General features: G+C 37.9%; 1 protein-coding gene across 1 annotated transcript in view; it reads right to left on the reverse strand.

Annotated features, from left to right (window-relative positions):
- Positions 1-17,897, reverse strand: part of lrba (LPS-responsive vesicle trafficking, beach and anchor containing) — a 913,498-nt gene that overhangs the window by 822,730 nt on the left and 72,871 nt on the right. Inside the window, exons 6-10 of the mRNA XM_078541260.1 lie at positions 10,466-10,592; positions 8,848-8,967; positions 6,251-6,397; positions 2,752-2,949; positions 1,475-1,608 (exon numbers count right to left, since the gene is read on the reverse strand). Coding sequence (XP_078397386.1) covers positions 1,475-1,608; positions 2,752-2,949; positions 6,251-6,397; positions 8,848-8,967; positions 10,466-10,592 — 726 coding nt within the window. The remainder of the gene's footprint in view (positions 1-1,474; positions 1,609-2,751; positions 2,950-6,250; positions 6,398-8,847; positions 8,968-10,465; positions 10,593-17,897) is intronic.

Here is a 17,897-nt window from a genome sequence, read left to right on the forward strand (position 1 = left end):
CAACAACACTCAAGAAGCTCAATACCATCCAGGACAAAGCAGCCCGCTTGATTTGCACCCTATCCACCACCTTAAACATTCTCTCAACCACCGACAGCGTGGAAGCAGTGCATATGATCTACATGATGATGCAGCAACTCACCAACAGCACCTTCCAAATTCATAACCTCCACCATCGAGAAGGGCAAGGGCAGGAGATGCATGGAAACACCAGCTGCAAGTTCCACTCCAAGCCACACACCATCCTTACTTGGAACTATATCACCATTCCTTCACTTGTTACTGGATCAAAATCCTGGAACTCCCTTCCTAACACCATCATGGATGTATCTACACCAAATGGACTGCAGCAGTTCAAAGCGGCAGCTGACCACCACAGGAATTAGGGATGGGCAATAAATGCTGGCCTAGTCAGCGATGCCCACATCCCATAAATGAATAAATAAAATAAAGATGGAGTTCAATACAAGAGGTTTGAAGCGATGTGCTTTGGGAGGACAAATATGTAGAGATAGTGTACTATAATTGGCATGATTTTGATAATTGTACATGTGTAGATGAGCAGAGACACCTTGTTGTCCATGCATACAAATCCCAAAGATGGCAGGCCAAGTTAATAAGGTGGTTAAAAAAAAATCATATCGGTTACTTAGATTCATAAATGAGGAATATAATTTAAAAGCAAAGAGATCACTTTAGAACTTCATAAATTCCTCGTTAGGCCTTAGAGTATCATGGACAATTTATGGGCACAAAACTTCAAAAGCATTAGAAAGGGTACACCTGAGGTTTACCAGGATGATACCACAGATGAGGGACTTCAGTTAGGAGAAAAGCAGTGGCTCAGCACCATTTCTCAAGGGCAATTAGGGATGGGCAATAAATGCTGACCTAGCCAGTGGTGCCTCAAATCCTGTGAAAGAATTTAAATAAAGGCTGGAAAGGTTGGGTCTGTTCGCGTTTGAACATGGAAGGTTAAGCAATAACCTACTCAAGGCTTTCAAGATGATGAGACATTTTGTAAGTTAAGGAGGGAAAAATTATTCCCTCTGGCAGGGGGACGGGGAGGACGGGTTGCGGTAAATGGTAAATAACTCGAGGTCATGGATTCAAAGCCATTGGAAAAAGATCTAGGGTGAGATGAGGGGAGAATTTTTAATTCAAAAGCTGTAAGTATCTGGAACATTCTGCCAGAAAAGGGGGCAAAAACTAATTTCACAATCTTTTTTCAAAAGGGAATTGGACAGGTAATTGAGGATGAGAAACTTACAGGGCTAAAGATAAAAAACGGAGATGTGGGATTAAGCACAACTGCTCTTTCAAAAATCCAACACAGGTATGATGAGCCAAATAACATATTTAGTGCTTTAAGTTCCTTGAGTTCCACATTAAATTTGTAATCCATCCACAGTATCATAAGGATAATGAATAATCAACCCCAGAGTAGGATGCAATACATCTCAGATTGACTTACCAAACAGTGCTATCAACTTGGTCGGAAGAATGCTGACAATAATCAAGCTGTGCAAACAATGGGAAAAGCACCTGGACACCACCAATGGAATGTATGGCACTTTGTACAGAATGTGTTACAACAGCTTTGACATCCTATTAAAAGAAGTTTGAAATCAAAAATCTTTAAGGAAGAACTATATACTTGTATCTTTACACAAATGCTTTGTAAATGGGAGGAGAAAACTTGATTATATCTGGATTTTCTTAAAACTTGATAAAACATTAAAAACAAAACTAATCAGTTTATTATAGTTTGACCAGTCAGAGTTTTCATATTTCAAACTCATTTTAAAGTTGAGTTTATTATCCTAAAGTTCTAGCCCCAATATGGCCTTTTTGCAGTTCAACAAAATCCTTCATCCCAAATCTTACATCTAAATATTTTATTCATATAAATAGATCATTAGTCCAGATTAAAAACTAAATCTTAATTTTGCCTTACACATATTCAGTCCCTCAAGTAGTAACAAAAACAAAAAGTTGTAAAGGTGATGGTAGTTCAGAACCTTTGAAATTCACATGCAAGAAGTTTTCCATGCACCTGAATTGTCTTATTCCCTCATTTCTGACATTTCGTCATAGAAAATATTTATAGTCATAGAGGTGTACAGAACAGAAAAAGGCCCTTCTGCCCATTGAGTCTGCACCGGTCAAACAAGTACCTAACTATTCTAATCCCATTTTCTAGCACTAGGACCATTGCCTTGTATGCCATGGCATTGCAAGTGCACATCCAAATACTTTGTAAATGTTATGAGGGTTTCTGCCTTTACCACCCTTTCAGGTAGTGAGTTCCAGACTCCCACCACCCTCTGGGTAAAAAAATTCTTCCCCTCATCCCCTCTAACCTCTTACCTTAAATCTATACCCCCTAGTTATTGATCCCTCCATCAAGGGGAAAAGTTCCTTCTCTGTCTACCCTCATTTATGCCCCTCAATTTTATACACCTCAATCATGTGCCCCCTCAATCTCCTCTGCTCCAGGGAAAATAACCCCAGTCTATCCAATCTCTCCTCATAACTAAAACTCTCCAGCCCAGGCAACATCCTGGTAAATCTCCTCTGCAATCTTCCTAGTGCAATCACATCCTTCCTATAATGTGAGTTCCAGAATTTGTCCATAAACCTAACTTTGCCCTAACTTTCAGATATTTCAGGTAACCACATATTTTCCAACATAAAAACTGCTTACTGCACTTTTACCAGTACAATACAGCTAAAGAATTTGACTTTTACCTGAAGCATTAGAGCATGTGGAGAATGAACAAAAATAGATGGATTATCCTTCGGGGATGATTCTAGACAGAGCTGAGCATCTGTAGCCTTTGGATTGTATGTGAATGCAATGCTACTAGACAGCTTGCCATCATAGAGCAGTGACTTGTGGTGCTCAGCAAGTAGGAGGTCACTTTCTGCCTTGAACTTGAAAGTACCCTGGAAAAATGCAGAGAAATTACAATTCAGTAATGCGTTTCATTGTATAAAGTTAAGCCCAAGTTTATTTACTAATACAGATCAACTCATTTCCCACAGCTTAACAAGACACACAAATTTGAAAATTGGTCTGTCTGGCATTGATTGAAACCCAAGTTCACTGGATTTCCTACATTTGCCTGTAGTGTTAACACAGAATAATTCAAGAAAAATTAAAAGTAAGTATCATTTCTGAACTTCTAGCTGACTGACAAAATGTCCACCTAACACCAAATAGCAGTGCAGAGGGTTGACTTACACCTCTGATTCATGCTGCAGCGTACTGAAAAAGCTTGTCAAATACCAAATTTGGTCTAAAACAATACTGGCATATTATTGAAAACCCAGAAAGCTCAATTAAATTTCCTGGGATAAGATGATGGTATTGCAAAGAGTTATGCACATAATGCACAAAACAGTAAACAGAGGCAGATAGCAGATGGAGTATAATGGGAAAATGGGAACTTGTCCACTTTGGCAGGAAGAACAGAAAAGCATCTTATTATTTAAATGGCGAGAGATTTCAGAACTCTGCAGTACAAAGGGATATGGGTGTCCTGGTACACTAATCACAAAAAAGTTAGTATGCGGGTACAGCAAGTGATTAGGAAGGCAAATGGAATGTTGTCCTTTATTGCAAGGGGAATGGAATATAAAAGTAGGAATGTTGTGCTACTGTTGTACAAGGTGTTGGTGAGACCACATCTAGAATACACTGTACAGTTTTGGTCTCCTTATTTAAGGATATAAATGCGTTAGCAGTTCAGAGAAGGCTCACTCGACTGATACCTGGAATGGGGGGGTTTACCTTAGGAGGAAAGATTGGACAGGCTGGACCTGTATCCATTGGAGTTTAGAAGAGTGAGAGGTGATCTTATTGAACCATAAGATCCTGAGGGGAATTGACAAGGTGGATGCTGAAAGGATGTTTCTCCTTGTGCGAGAGACTAGAACTAGGGGACACAGTTTAAAAATAAGGGGTTTCCTATTTAAGACAGAGATGAGAAGAACTTTTTTCTTTCAGAAGGTTTGGTCATGAGTCTCTGGAACACTCTTCCCTGGACAGCAGTGGAGGCAGGGTCTTTGAATATTTTTAAGGCAGAGGTTGATAAGACTCTTAACTAACAAGGGAGTCAAAGGTTATCGGAGGTAGGTAGAATGTGGAGTTGAGACCACAATTAGTTCAGCCATGATTTTATTGAATGGAGGAGCAGGAGCCAAATGGCCTACTCCTGCTCCTAGCTCGTATCTATGTATGAGACATGTTAATATAACAAGGTTCAATTCTACTTAACTGCAAACACAAGATTTAACAAGGCCACCCTACTATACTTTCATGTGCAATTGTCACAAATGGAAACGTGTCCAAAACAAAGTCAGCTGCCTAACTCCCACAATATTACATAGAATTGACAGCACAGAATTAAGCCATTCAAACCAACAGGTCTGTCCTGGTGTTTTTGCTACATGAGTCTCCTCCCACCTTATTTAATTTCACCCGAGTACCATATCCATCTACTCCTTTGTCTTTCACATATTTTATAACTTGGCCTTAAATGCCTCTTAAATGCTATTCACCTAAACCACTCAATGTGGTCATAAATTCTCCATTCGCGCCACCTTGAGCAAAGAAATTTCACCTTATTTCTTACTGGATTTATTAGTGACTATCTTATAATTATGGTCCCTAGTTTTGGACTCCCACACAAGTGGAAACATCTTCTTTAGGGAATTCCCTCCCAAAGTCTTTCCCATTCTCTCTTTCCTCCTTTAAAAGACTTAAAAGTTACCTCTTTAACCAAACGTTTGGTCATCTGCCCTAAAATCTCCTAATGCAGTTCAGTGTCAACTTTTGTTTGTAACACTCCTGTCTGTGACACACCTCAGGATAATTTACTAAATTAAAGGCACTATATAAATTGTTGATGACCCTATCAATCACTTCCAAAACTTTAAAGACTTGTTCCCAGGTCACTGCTGAGTCTTCTCTTTTCTAGAGAAAAGAGCACCAGCTTGTTCTGTATTTTCTAGTAGCTGTACCCTCTCAGTTCCAGTACTATCCATGTATATATTTATTCCCCTTTTGGCAGTGCTTCTATATCATTTTTGTGATATGGAGACCAGAACTCTACACAGTACTCCAAGTGCGGTCCAAATAAAAATCCGTACAAGTTTAACAGAATATCTATAGCTTTTGAATTCTACTCCTTTGTTTGAACTTTATTTGGCTTTGTTATTTTGCATTGCTACCTTAATGATCTGTAAATCTGTATCCCTAGATCTCTTTACCTTTATACCTCATTTTGATTCATATTTTCAAAGAGTAGATGGTCTCCTTATTCCTCCTACAAAAATAACCATGTCACACTTCTCTATGTTATTTATCATATACACAGCCATTCTGCAAGTTTGTTAACATCTTGTATTTTAGCACACTCATCCTCCCCCAATTTGGTGCCATCTATAAATGCTGATATAGTACTTCTGATTCCCAAGTCCAAACCATGTAAATGGTGAACAGTTGTCTCACCACCAATCCCTGTGAAAATCATTTCCCATCGTTACCAGTCTGCGTAATTACTTTTAACCTCTACTCGCTACTCTTTTGAGGCAATTTTTTGTCCGTTCTGCTACTTGTGCCCTGACTCCACATGTTCTGACCTTAGTTAAGAATCAACCATGTGGTACCTTATCGAAGGCCTTTTGAAAGCCCACGTACATTCATTCTATTATTTCAATCCACTCTGTTACAACTTCAAATAATTCAATAAAGTTGGTCCAGCATGGCCTTCCCTTTTAAAATCTATGCTGACTATATTATATTCTCAGTTTCTAAATGTTGTTCTATTACATCTTTGGGCAATACCTTGCATACCATCTTTTGAATCTACATGATAGAGTACAAGACCAGTGGCTTTTTGTTACTCATCCTGTAACAACACCCATTATGAATCCACATTAACATTTTGTATTATGAACATGGAGAAGTTTGATTGAGAGGTCTCCAAGTGCAGCACGTGTGCTACCATGTCACAACCTCCATGACACAATCTTATTTGCTACCTTTAATTTAGAAAATACTAAAAATTGCGAAGTCACAAGAAGTCGTCTTGTACCATTGGTATTAATCCGAATTGTTAAGGGCTGCAATTGATTTTAATTCTACAGTAACCACTTACTGACCGGCAGCCTGGCTAGTGAGTCAGATCTCAAAAATCAAAAGTGTCAGTTATCTTCAAACTACATTCTTTCGTTAGAGTACCTTATATCCAGGGCCAAGTTGATATATTGCAAATATCTGTGCTGCATTTAGAGCTTCAGCAAAGACATAAACTGCTCCAAGTTGCCCACAGAATACTCGATTCGCATCTGCTGTTTCCGAAGATCCCAGGAAACATTTGTCAAACGTCTAAAAGTATAAACAAACTTAATGATTAAGTTATTAATGTCTGTACATTATGCAACTTACGTCAAATTTTACACCTCTTAACAAGGTGATAATTTACAAAACATAGGTTTTTTGCAAGGACCTTTTAGCGTTTGATAAGCCACATCAAGACATTGCTCACATAATCTCTCCCACTTCTCCAATATGAAGGCATACCCCACCCACATCTTTAAGATAGTGGTACTAAACCCCACATATTCCCCTGTGAGGAATTTAAAAGTACACAGATTGAGGGATCAGTGTGTACAGGATGATACACTCAGTGGAAATGACTATAAAAAATGGGAAATATTTTATTTCTTTAGGGACCTTCATATCTTCCTGTGGACTAACCAAGAAATGAAAACCATCAACTGGGCAAGAACCAAATCTCACTAAATTCAAGCAATAATGCCAGGAACCCCACACACTACATGATGCAATTCTATAAATATTTTTAATAGAAACTTGTTTCATTTAAGCTCACAAGGTAGCCTTGGAGACAATATATTGCTTACCAAGTGGTAAGAGAATTAATTGTGCTAAACTTCATTTAAGGTAAAGTATTAGATTTACAGTAGGACAGTGTTGTCCAATACATTATCCACTAACCACATGTAGCTAATTCATAATCCAGATGTGGCTAATTGCATTTATTATATATTAAAATGAGAAATGGATATACTATAATTGGATGTGTGATCTCAATACACATTTACATGGCATATGCACACACACTTCAGTCCTTCTGTACAGTCTTTGGGAAATTGACAAGAGAAAGAGCAGAGTGCGCAAGAGCTTTCAAATTGTTGAGTGTTCTACTTCCTTTGTGACTGAACAGTGGGAATTCTTTTTGTAGTTATACAATTATTTATGCAAGGTTTTCTATTAAAATTAATGAGATGATGTTTATCAATCCTCCTCAGTGCAAGAAAGAATTCCCTGACTTCCAGCACATAAACTGTAATATGTATAGTGAAAATTCAATTATCTAGGTAAAGGAATTAGAGTGAAAGAGACTACTCCAAAGAAGGAGTAAGGATGGAGGCAGGAATTTTCAGTTAGGTGAACTGTAATCTGGAATGCTGAAGGTTTTGATGACAGCTACTTTGATCTGAGCATCCCCAATGGTAAAACCATCATGCTGGCCCAAAACATTGTGTTAGTTTCTTCACTGCTGAAAATATGCCTTGTGTTTTGAGTGAAGCCAAAGTATTTTTTATACTCAAGAACCACTTTCATTATGAAAACAGAAAATGAACTAAGGGATTTAAAATACAAGGAGGATATCGAAAATCTTTTGCCTGGGTTCATGGATTACATGATTAAACATATTTCAGTTTCAAAAGTTTCATATTTGCTGGATTCAATAAGCTCGAGTGCACAGCCTTCAAGACAGCAGAAAAGATAAGTACGGTAAATTGCTATCTAAAATATGCAGGCATTAAGTTGAAATTTTTAAATCTTAACCTTCCATGTAAAAGAATTTACACATAATTTGTTTTTGAAAATTCTCATGTTCTAATTAATATAAGCAAATAAAAGTAAAATATTGTGGTTGCTGGAGATGGGAAATAAAAACAGCAAGTGCTGGAAAAACTCCACAGGCCTGGCAGCATCTGTGGAGAGAGAAAGAGAGTTAACGTTTCGCATCCAATCTTTGGAGAGAGAAACAGAGTTAACGTTTAGAGACCAACATAAGTCTTAAATCATATTGGACTCGAAACATTAACTCTGTTTCTCTCTCCACAGATGCTGTCAGAATGGCTGACTTTTTCGAGCACTTTGCTTTCATTTCTAATTAATGCAATTTTTTTTTAAACTCGAAAAGGAAGAAATGACCGAGTTATCTAATTTGTTACTCTAAAATAATTAAGATCCAATTTCCAAAATTGTCTCAAAATTATCCCGCAGAACTAAGATTAACTTGAATAACCATTTTTCATCATCGGTATATTTACCATGCATGTACCAATAAATAGAAAACTAGAGCTAAGGAATATCAACTGGAGACCGAACCTTGCATTCCAGTTCCAAGAGACATTTGCACTCAAGCTTTTCCCAAAGAACTAGTCTGCCAATTTTGGATGGATCAAAGGAACTCCAGCAAGAAATTAGAGGTGCAATCATGAAAACATCTATGGGCTGGGATCTATTCACTCAGTCATGGAAATTAACATGAATACAAAATGAATTAACTTTTAAAAGGAAAACAAATTAAAAGCTTTTTAAACCAGATATCTTTTTCTTTTCTTTGTGGCATTATTTGTGCATTTAGAAATGGGGTCAGAAATACTTATGTTTAAAGAAATACAATTCAGGTTAAAAAAATTACCAAAAAAAATTTACGTTATTTGAACAAAAAAACTTTAAACTGACCTCTAAATCTACAATAAAGGTCTCCAAATTTGTAACTTTACAATGCTACTTACGTCACTGGTATTCACAAGCCATGTGATCTCTCCAAAAGATGCCAGCTCGCCATTCACATAGCACCGGATCTCACTGTTTTTCCAACGATTGTAGATATGCACTATAGTCACCATGTACCACTATAATAAAGAATCTCTAATTTAGCTTTGCTATATTTTAAACAATTTATATGCCCTGAAGAAATGGGACAATCAAAAGATGCTCACTGCCTCATGTTAAAGTATACAATATACAGGAATATAAATTGTATTAGCATAACATTTTTTATTTAAGTTAATTATCTTGCTGTTTTCAAATACAATAGCTTTCCTTGGCTAAAATTCTCCTAGAAAGCAACACTGGCATTTCTACTATAATGAACAATATGTCCACATTTATATGGGGAAGAAACTGGATAAATCAGAAATGGCCATCACGTGTACAATTTAGGCCACATCTTTTTTCAATGCTACAAATTTCAGAGTCACTTTCAGTTCAAGATATGAATGTTATATTCCAAGTATTGGTATCTCAAGCTCATTACATTGGCTGGTGAAAAATTAAATCTTGCTGTCTGTTGGCTGACTCAAGCAACAATGATTACAGTTCTCCTGGCTGATACCCTACCCTCCATAAACATCATCTCATTCAAAACTCTATTACTCAAATTCTATCCCATAAGTCCGGCTTACCCACCACCCCCACCTTTGTTGACCTACATTAACTCCAATCACACCAGTGCCTCAAATTTAAAATCCTCATCCTTATATTTAAAACACTCCATGACATCCCATCCCTCCACTACCCCCATCACTACAACTCCTCTAACCTTACAATGTTCCCATCCACCACCACCTCCTCCCACATCACCATATCTCTACATTCTTCAGACTCTAGCCTGTTAGGTATGCTCCCTCCCTTTAACCCACCACTGGCAACAATGCCTTCAGCCATATAGATCCCGCTCTCAAATTCCCTTCCCAGACTAGTACACCTTCCTTTCCTCTTTTACAACCCTTACACCTCCTAATCTCTTCTTCTTTGGATCGACATCTATCCACTTTCCTTTTCTAGCTTGAGGGCAACAGCTAATATTGAGATATGGTTACAAGCACTGGCCACTCCTTGCTCATATGGTCTTTGTTCAGAGTAGCAAAAGTTGACAACCCAGTCAACCAATGGCATCACAAATGAACCTAGACATCATCCTCTTCAGACATCAACACATGCATACTGTTTATTTATCAGGAAACCAGCATATGCAGTTAGATTCTTCCCCACTGATCCCAGGAACCAAGGCAAATCCTAATGCTCCAACCAGCAGTTAACTAAAACCAACATGAAATACATTTGGGACTTTGCATATCTGTATGGTTTTTAAACACATAATGTCATGCATTTACCTCAGTGATTATGCAAACCTTCCAGCTTGAAACAAAATGCTTCAAATAAGAGGGGGCCAGTTTTCATTATAAACAGTCAAAACCATGGCATTAGCATGTCGGTTATTCAGGAAAATATATTTATGAGAATAGTTTGTGGATACTTAGCAGCAAGTAATTTAAATCTCCTGAGCGATTGAAAAATAAACTTCTGCCATCACCATCAAGGTAAGCATATCAGGTGGTTAATACTTGCCTTCTGTGGCTTGAAGTCATACTTTACACAATGCTGGAATCCTTTTCCTTTTGATTTTATTGATGTCACAATCAAACAACCACCAACAAAATGAGCAGAATATCCAAGTCCTTTATTGGTACGAAAGCTAGTGGAAAGATAAGCTTTTTAATAAGTACTTTCAGCTTCATCAATAACTTAATTATCAACTCACCAAGTAATATTGCAAAACCTGCAAACAAGGTGAAAAGTAAAGAGACCTAAATTCATAGATCTCCTGTGACATGACTCATGATGAGCCAAACATTATACCTTTACAAAGAGCACTGGGAACGGGGAAAGGTGTGCTGAAAGAATTTGGACAGAAGTGTGCCAAATATAGACTAACAATGAAACAGTTTTTTTTAAATGGGATCCTCCATTCAAAAATAAATGTTGGATTGATAAATATAATTGCTCCCCCCAGCTATAAAACTAAATCTATGCACATCTTAAAAAAAAGAAACTGTATACTCAAGATATTAACAATGCAATTTGCCTCATCTGCTCACAATGCATGTTTTTACAGAGAGAACCAAGAAAAAACTGAAATTAAACCAAACTAATTCTCATAACGTTATCATTACCAAGTATTGCGTCGCAGTGCTCAGTGTTATTAAACAGTGCTGCTTAAATTAACATTAAAATTTGGAAACAACAGTGAAGTACTGTGAATGTTGGAAATTTTTCCAAAAAAGATGCTCATAGCACTCAGCAAGTCAAGTCATTGACTTGAATTGTTAACTCTGTTCCTCTCTCCACAAATGCAGTTTGACCTACTGACTGTTTCCAGCAATTTCCATTTAAAAATCCAGGGCTTGCCCCCATTCAAAATCTCCTCCTAAAATGTAAATAGTGACACTGTTCCTGTGAAACAGTCGTTTAGCAAACAGCGAAGAGCACTTCAAGAAGATATAGATAGGTTAACAGAATAGGCGGGCAAGTAAAAGGCATAAATGCAATGTCAATTAAGCATATGGTAATAAGTTTTGGGAGAAAAAGTACCGAATGAGACTACACATTTAATAGAAAGACACTAAAGGGTATGGACGAACAGAGACCCGTAAGGGCTCAAACAATTCCCTGAAGGCTCAAATGCAGGTGAATAGTGTAATAAAAATGGTCACAGGAACAGTAATAATGAATTTATACACAACACTGCTTAGGCCTCAAGTACGAGCACTTTGTGCAGTTTTAAACAGTCCGTCATCAAAGAGCAGTAAAGCTAATGAGAATAGACAGCATTAATGATGCCAGAGGTGGGAACAGACTTGAGATAATGGGACTATTTCCACTTAAGCATTTTTAATATTATGTAAAACGCTGGCAGAATAAATAAAGAAAGACCACTTCCTCAGTCTAGGAAGTCAGTACCAATGGGCCTTCAATTTAGATTAGTCATTAAGAGAGCAATGAGGGGGGCTAGGATAAATTTCTTTACCGAAGAGGAATACTTCGCCATAGGAATAATTTGATAAAATATAGAAGTGGAGGAAGATACAAAGCTATCAGGAGAAAATGGGGCAGTGTGATTAGTTTTGCATTACTCCACGATGACAAAGTTCTTTGAGTGCTCAATATCTGCAGCCAGAATATGACAGTAGATCCAACTCCAAGGGACTATATTATAAGTATGGATATGATGGATGGATGCTGTCATTGCTTTCTAGACAGTAATTACAAGTATAAGCAAGACATTATGCTTGTTAAACCACCTTTCCGAGCTCACTGACTTGTATCCATTCTGTAATATAACTTGATTAGAAGTTCATTGTAAATACAAACATCTACTGCATCACTTACTCTTCACACAAGGTTTGAACGTGCTGTTGTGCCTGCTTACTTCAGTCATATTTCCTTCTTCCCTAAAATTAACAGGAGCTACTAGTTCTATGTTCAGCTCCAACGTTAATGATATCAACATAGACAGTAAAGTTCACTGAGTGGGAACTGAATACCAGGTTCCAGGTTGAGCACTGGACTGCAGGGGTTAGAATAGCAGTTCCCAAGCTATGGGTCTGAGACTGCACCCCACAGTGACAGAGTGGTATTTTGCCCTGCTCCCCTCTCGGTCTCTCTCTCTCTCTCCAGGCCATGGGGTCCTGTTGATGGTCACTTCACTGAGTCTCAAAGCCCAGCCCCAGCTATGAACCTGGAAGCAATACCTCCACTACTGAGTAGCAGCCTGTCTGAGCGCAACCCTGTCACTCTAGCATTGCGAAATGATCTTGGCTCCCCAATACCAGGCACTTCAAGACCCTTGACCTGCATTTCGCTATTTCCTGGCCAAGGTGCATGAACTCAGATGAAGTTATGGACTGGTGAGTACATAATAATTTTACAGAGTACTTTAAAAACACAGATTATCATATTTAAATGATGTATCATATGTTGATCAAAATACATTAATACTTATATACTGAACGCTGCTATGATGCTTTCTAGCTGTTTCATTTCTGTTGCCTTCTGGTGTTGCGTTAATTTTCAAGTGCTAAAATGGGGTCAATGGAAAATTGTTTGGGAAGTACTGGGCTAAAAGCTGAGATAAATATAAAGCTTGTCACCATATTTTGATTAAGTCTACCTTTCTTGAAAATTTTACTGTTCCATCTTGGACATTTCCATATTATGCAGCCTATTTTTCTGCTACTCTGTACCATGTACTATTCAATCCGAATAATCTGTCATACATTATCAAGAACTTCCTTACAGTAATCAAGAAAGTGTACCATGTCAGCAATAATCTATTTTCCAGCAACATATTTATTGTAATTTCAGAGACAATAATTAGATGTTTAACTTCAAAACATTGACACCAGGTTTTAAAGAAGCCTTGTAATAAACCATGTTGATTTGCCAGGGTCCTGTTTCAAGAATATAGGGTGTAAATTATAACCCATGATTTTTCATATGAAGAACTCCTAATTTCAGCTAGGTAATCAGGAGCAACTGGCAAGAGAGGGACTTTGTGCAACAAATCAAAACCTGTCTCCTACAGTACAACTACAGTAGCTAAGTTAACAGAGAATTACTTGCTTGCCTGTATCAGGCGATGACTTGTGAAGAAAATATCCCTCTTTTACAGGAATAAAATCAAAATTTATTCTGCTTAAAAAAATTAGACTAATATTAAGTCTATTATACGTCTGTTAACTAAGTATTCCAAATTAGGTTATGAAGGGATTCTTACTGGACATTCCATGAATATTACTGAACTCCAACTTTAAAATTATATTAAGGAAAATATTCTTATTTTTGTTGAATACTTTTCATGATTCATGCAGGAAACCTAAATGCTATGCGTCTAAGGCCAATTTTGCTGGAATCACCAAACATCTGATGACTTAGCATAGTTGCACCCATTAATGAAGCATTAATCACTTGTAACCAGGTCATATTTCATCCTACATTTTAAAAGTGAAAGGAAGCAGTACTAATTGTTAGTCCTAACTACTTACCTTTGGTAAAGTACCACATAACAGACTAACGAATAAGGACAGAAAATGCAGGGTCGGGGAGAAATAGCAAAATGAATAGTTATGTGGCCTCAAAGTAGCAAACAGAGTAAGGATTCAGAGTGGCAGGAGGCGGAAAGCGGTGTTTCCGTAATGGCTAGTGCTGGAACCACTGTTCTTCACAATTAATATTAACGATTTAGACTTTGGATCAAAAACACAATTTCTAAATTGCAGATTACAGCAAACTGTTGTGGGGAGGTGCCATGGTGAAATGACAGTTAACAATGAGGAGGGCTGGAACAAATAAGATGTTAACAAACATGCAGAACGGGCATGCAGTTGCCAAATGAATCTTAACATAGATAAATGCGAGGTTTTACATTCTGACAAGAAAAATAAGGAGGTTGCATTATACTTTGAAAGTAAGAATCTAAATGGGGTAGAGCAGCAAGGTGCTGTAGGGTAGAAATACTCAAATCACAGGTCAACAATGCCATAAAAAAGCAAACCAAGCGCTAGGGTTTATTTCTACAGGGTTAGAATTGAAAAATAAAGAAGCTGGGCTAAACTTGCATCGGACCTTGGTTAGAGAACACCTGGAGAATTGCATATAATTCTGATTGCCACATTATAAAAGAGACATAAAGGCACTGGAAAGGATGTAAAAAAGATTTACAAGGACGATACCAGAAATGTGGGGATATACCTATCAGAAGAGGATGAACAGGCAGGGTCTTTTTTCTATTGAAAAGAGAATGCCGAGGGGTAACCCAATAAAGGTCTTTAAAATTATCTATTTTATCAAACTTTTTCATTAAAATGTTTCTAACTCACCAAGGCTCTTTTTCAACAGCACCGCAGCAAACCCATTACCTCTCAATCACCTAGAAAGACAAGGGCAGCAGTCGTTTGGGAACACCACCATCTGCAAGTTCCCCTCCAAGCTACACACCATCCTGACTTGGAACTATATTACCATTCCGTCACTATCAATGGGCCAAAGTCCTGGAACTCCCTGCCTAGCAGCACTGCAGCAGTTCAAGATGGAGGCTCATCATCCCTTTCTCAAGGGCAATTAGGGATAAACAACAAATGCTGGCCTTGCAAGCAACACTCACATCCAATAATGTTACAATCCCCATACAGACCTATAACTTGTGTAAAGATTTTTGAACTCCCGGTGACCGACTTAAAGGAATAGCGCAACAAGTTTTTAAGTTTTAAGGCTTTTACCGCACAAACTAAATGCAATATTACCTAAACATTACTTCGTAGGCAACTGGTACACTAAACTATAGAAAGGATATTCCCCCTCACCTTTAATTTTTTAACACGGCCAAAAACCCCATTTCAGTTGTACTTCACTGCCTGCTCTCCATAGAATTGTGGTTTTTACAGGAACCAGTCCAACATCACTTCCAGATTCCAACAGCTTCACTTCTCCCGATTTTGCAGAGTCATAATGTCGAGTAACCATCAAAAGGTGCCTCTCTCAGTTTCTGGAGAAGTCCCGAATTGACTACCAGCAAGAAGGTTTACCCTCAGCGAATCCTTCCCCAGCCACACCAGGACAAATCTCTCAGTCTCTGGATAGCCAAGGGATCAGTTTCCTCAATCATAATGTCTCCTCCTGCATTCTGCCTGGTAGTGTACAGAAAGGAAGCACTCCTCTCCGCTGACCACATTTGCTGCAACCTTGTGTCTGAGAGACCTCTCTCTCTCTCTCTCTCTCTGTCGAAAATCTTGCAGACCAAACATTTGTCCATAGTTAGCCCAGCTGCTCTCATCTTTGTTCCAGGTGTGAACATTTTGCACCTTGATCACAGTAAGTGTCAACCTGGGCTGCCCAGTTCCCAAGCCCCCCAGGCTTCTTGTGCAACGTTCACAGCAAATCATATGACCTTCTCCATTCCACCTCGAATTAAAGAGAGAGCCCCAAAACATCATTTTATAAAACCTCGCATTCATAACACCTCCTGCCCCCAAAAAGATGAAAATTATTACCAAGGTAATAATTTTCTACAACACTACCAAAATATAACACTATAACACCTTATCAACTTACAACTTACAGTACAAGTAATGTTCTCTCCCTTGTCACATTTCATCATTAAATGGTTTGTCTTGGCAGCTTTATAATGCTTAACCCATCACACCCAATCACGTGTGACACTTAGGATTTAAAGCTTAGTTTAGGTAAGTTATTGGAATTCCAATTTTCTTCCCAAGAGTTCATTTTACTTCTGGAGCTTCACTTTCCATCATTTATTGTAGCAAATCTTCTTTCTCATTTTCAGTGGGTTTTCCAACTGTCCTGGATTATAAGATCATATACTTGGATTGGTATAGTTAACTTTGACAAGAACAACATTGTCTTCAGGGTGTTGACCTTTAACAGTCTTTGAACTACAGTTTTAACTCTATCTCCATTCTCTTTCATGGCACTGTTGACAGATTGATAGCATCCATTTGGGGTGGCACCTGACCACAGGTCACCTATTGGTTTACATGGATTGTGCGCTTACTGTAAAGCATGAGTGTATAAGATAGCTTTTGTAACTTGTGTTATCTTTACAATTCTATATATATCTGTATAGGTATAGTTGTAGGTGAAAGAGTATTGTAATATAGTTCATCTTTTGTTTAATAAAATATTTATTCTTTTGTTAAAATCAAGCTGACTTGTTCATCAGCTGACTCCTGTGATTCTGTCCAGTCGCCACCCTCAACGTTTCTAAACAAAACATAAAAGTTAGAATCTATTCAAGCTTGGTCCCACCCAGGAATCTGGCTTGTCCAATAACAACATCAGCTGGGATCTTAGCAACATCAAAAATAATTAAATAAAGTAAGCACCATTTACTTAACACTAATAAAGACTTATGCTATAAACTCACTTCTACTTTTTACTCCCCCTGCACCCTCAAGAGTTCCCTTAAGAAATTTTGGAGGCTCATTCACTTTTCCTGAGGCCAACCCAAAAGGTATGCCACAGTCCAGAATTTACTTGACTTCTTCTTGGTATTCCAACTATTCATCAAGGCACAAATCCTGAGGGTCCTTCCATTAGTTTTTTGGCTACATGACCCAACACTTTTCTTTACAGATCTCACAACTGTGGATGCCTCAACTCCTTGTTCAGGTTGCCAGCAGATATCCAACTGTCATCCCACAGTTTCCCAGCTAACTCTGCTGGCTGCTTTCTGCTACAAGGTTCTGCGAGGGCCGTTGTAGGTTTCTTCCACGAGCTGCAAGCTGCAGTTCTCAAAACCCAAAGTGAACTGCTTGCTTCTGTCAGCAAACACACACAGATAAATTTAACAAAAGAAGCTTCTAGCAAGGCTCCACCATGAATCACTTTCTGTGGCAATGTGGCACATGATCTGTTCCCAGGTAGAAATACAAATTAACTACCTTTTAATTACAAAGTTTCCCTTGATTCTGAGAAACCCATATGAATAATTTCTCTCTCTAATGGCATTCTATTACTCTCATTCCCAGAATTGCTAGCTTTTAGCTTCTTTTATGGAGAAAATGATGCACCTGGCTCTACCAAGAGGTCCAGAAATGGGTCATCTATTATTCAGTGCTTAAACTTCAATTCTAACTTTGAAAGATAAACTTAGGTTAGCTTTTAATTTAATTAACTCCAAGTGTGCTCGAATTGCATTTACTTCAAGGGTTGCTTGTCAGTTTCTCAATCAGATGTCCCTCATTTATCTAGTTAAAACTTTAATTCCTAAAACTAAAAGTTATATTTTAAACCATGTGGAATATGCACTTGTCAACACAATACATTCTTAAATAACTTTTAGAGGGAGTTTTGCATCACCTACCACCATCAGCGATTGAGCTGACCCCATATCTCTAAGAATATTAATTTGTTTGCCTGTTTTACCAGACAAAAATGCGGAGACTTCATCCATGAATACAGAATATTTATAATTTTCTATGCT

Source organism: Cetorhinus maximus, chromosome 1 (assembly GCF_964194155.1).
Source record: "Cetorhinus maximus chromosome 1, sCetMax3.hap1.1, whole genome shotgun sequence".
NCBI lineage: Eukaryota > Metazoa > Chordata > Chondrichthyes > Lamniformes > Cetorhinidae > Cetorhinus > Cetorhinus maximus.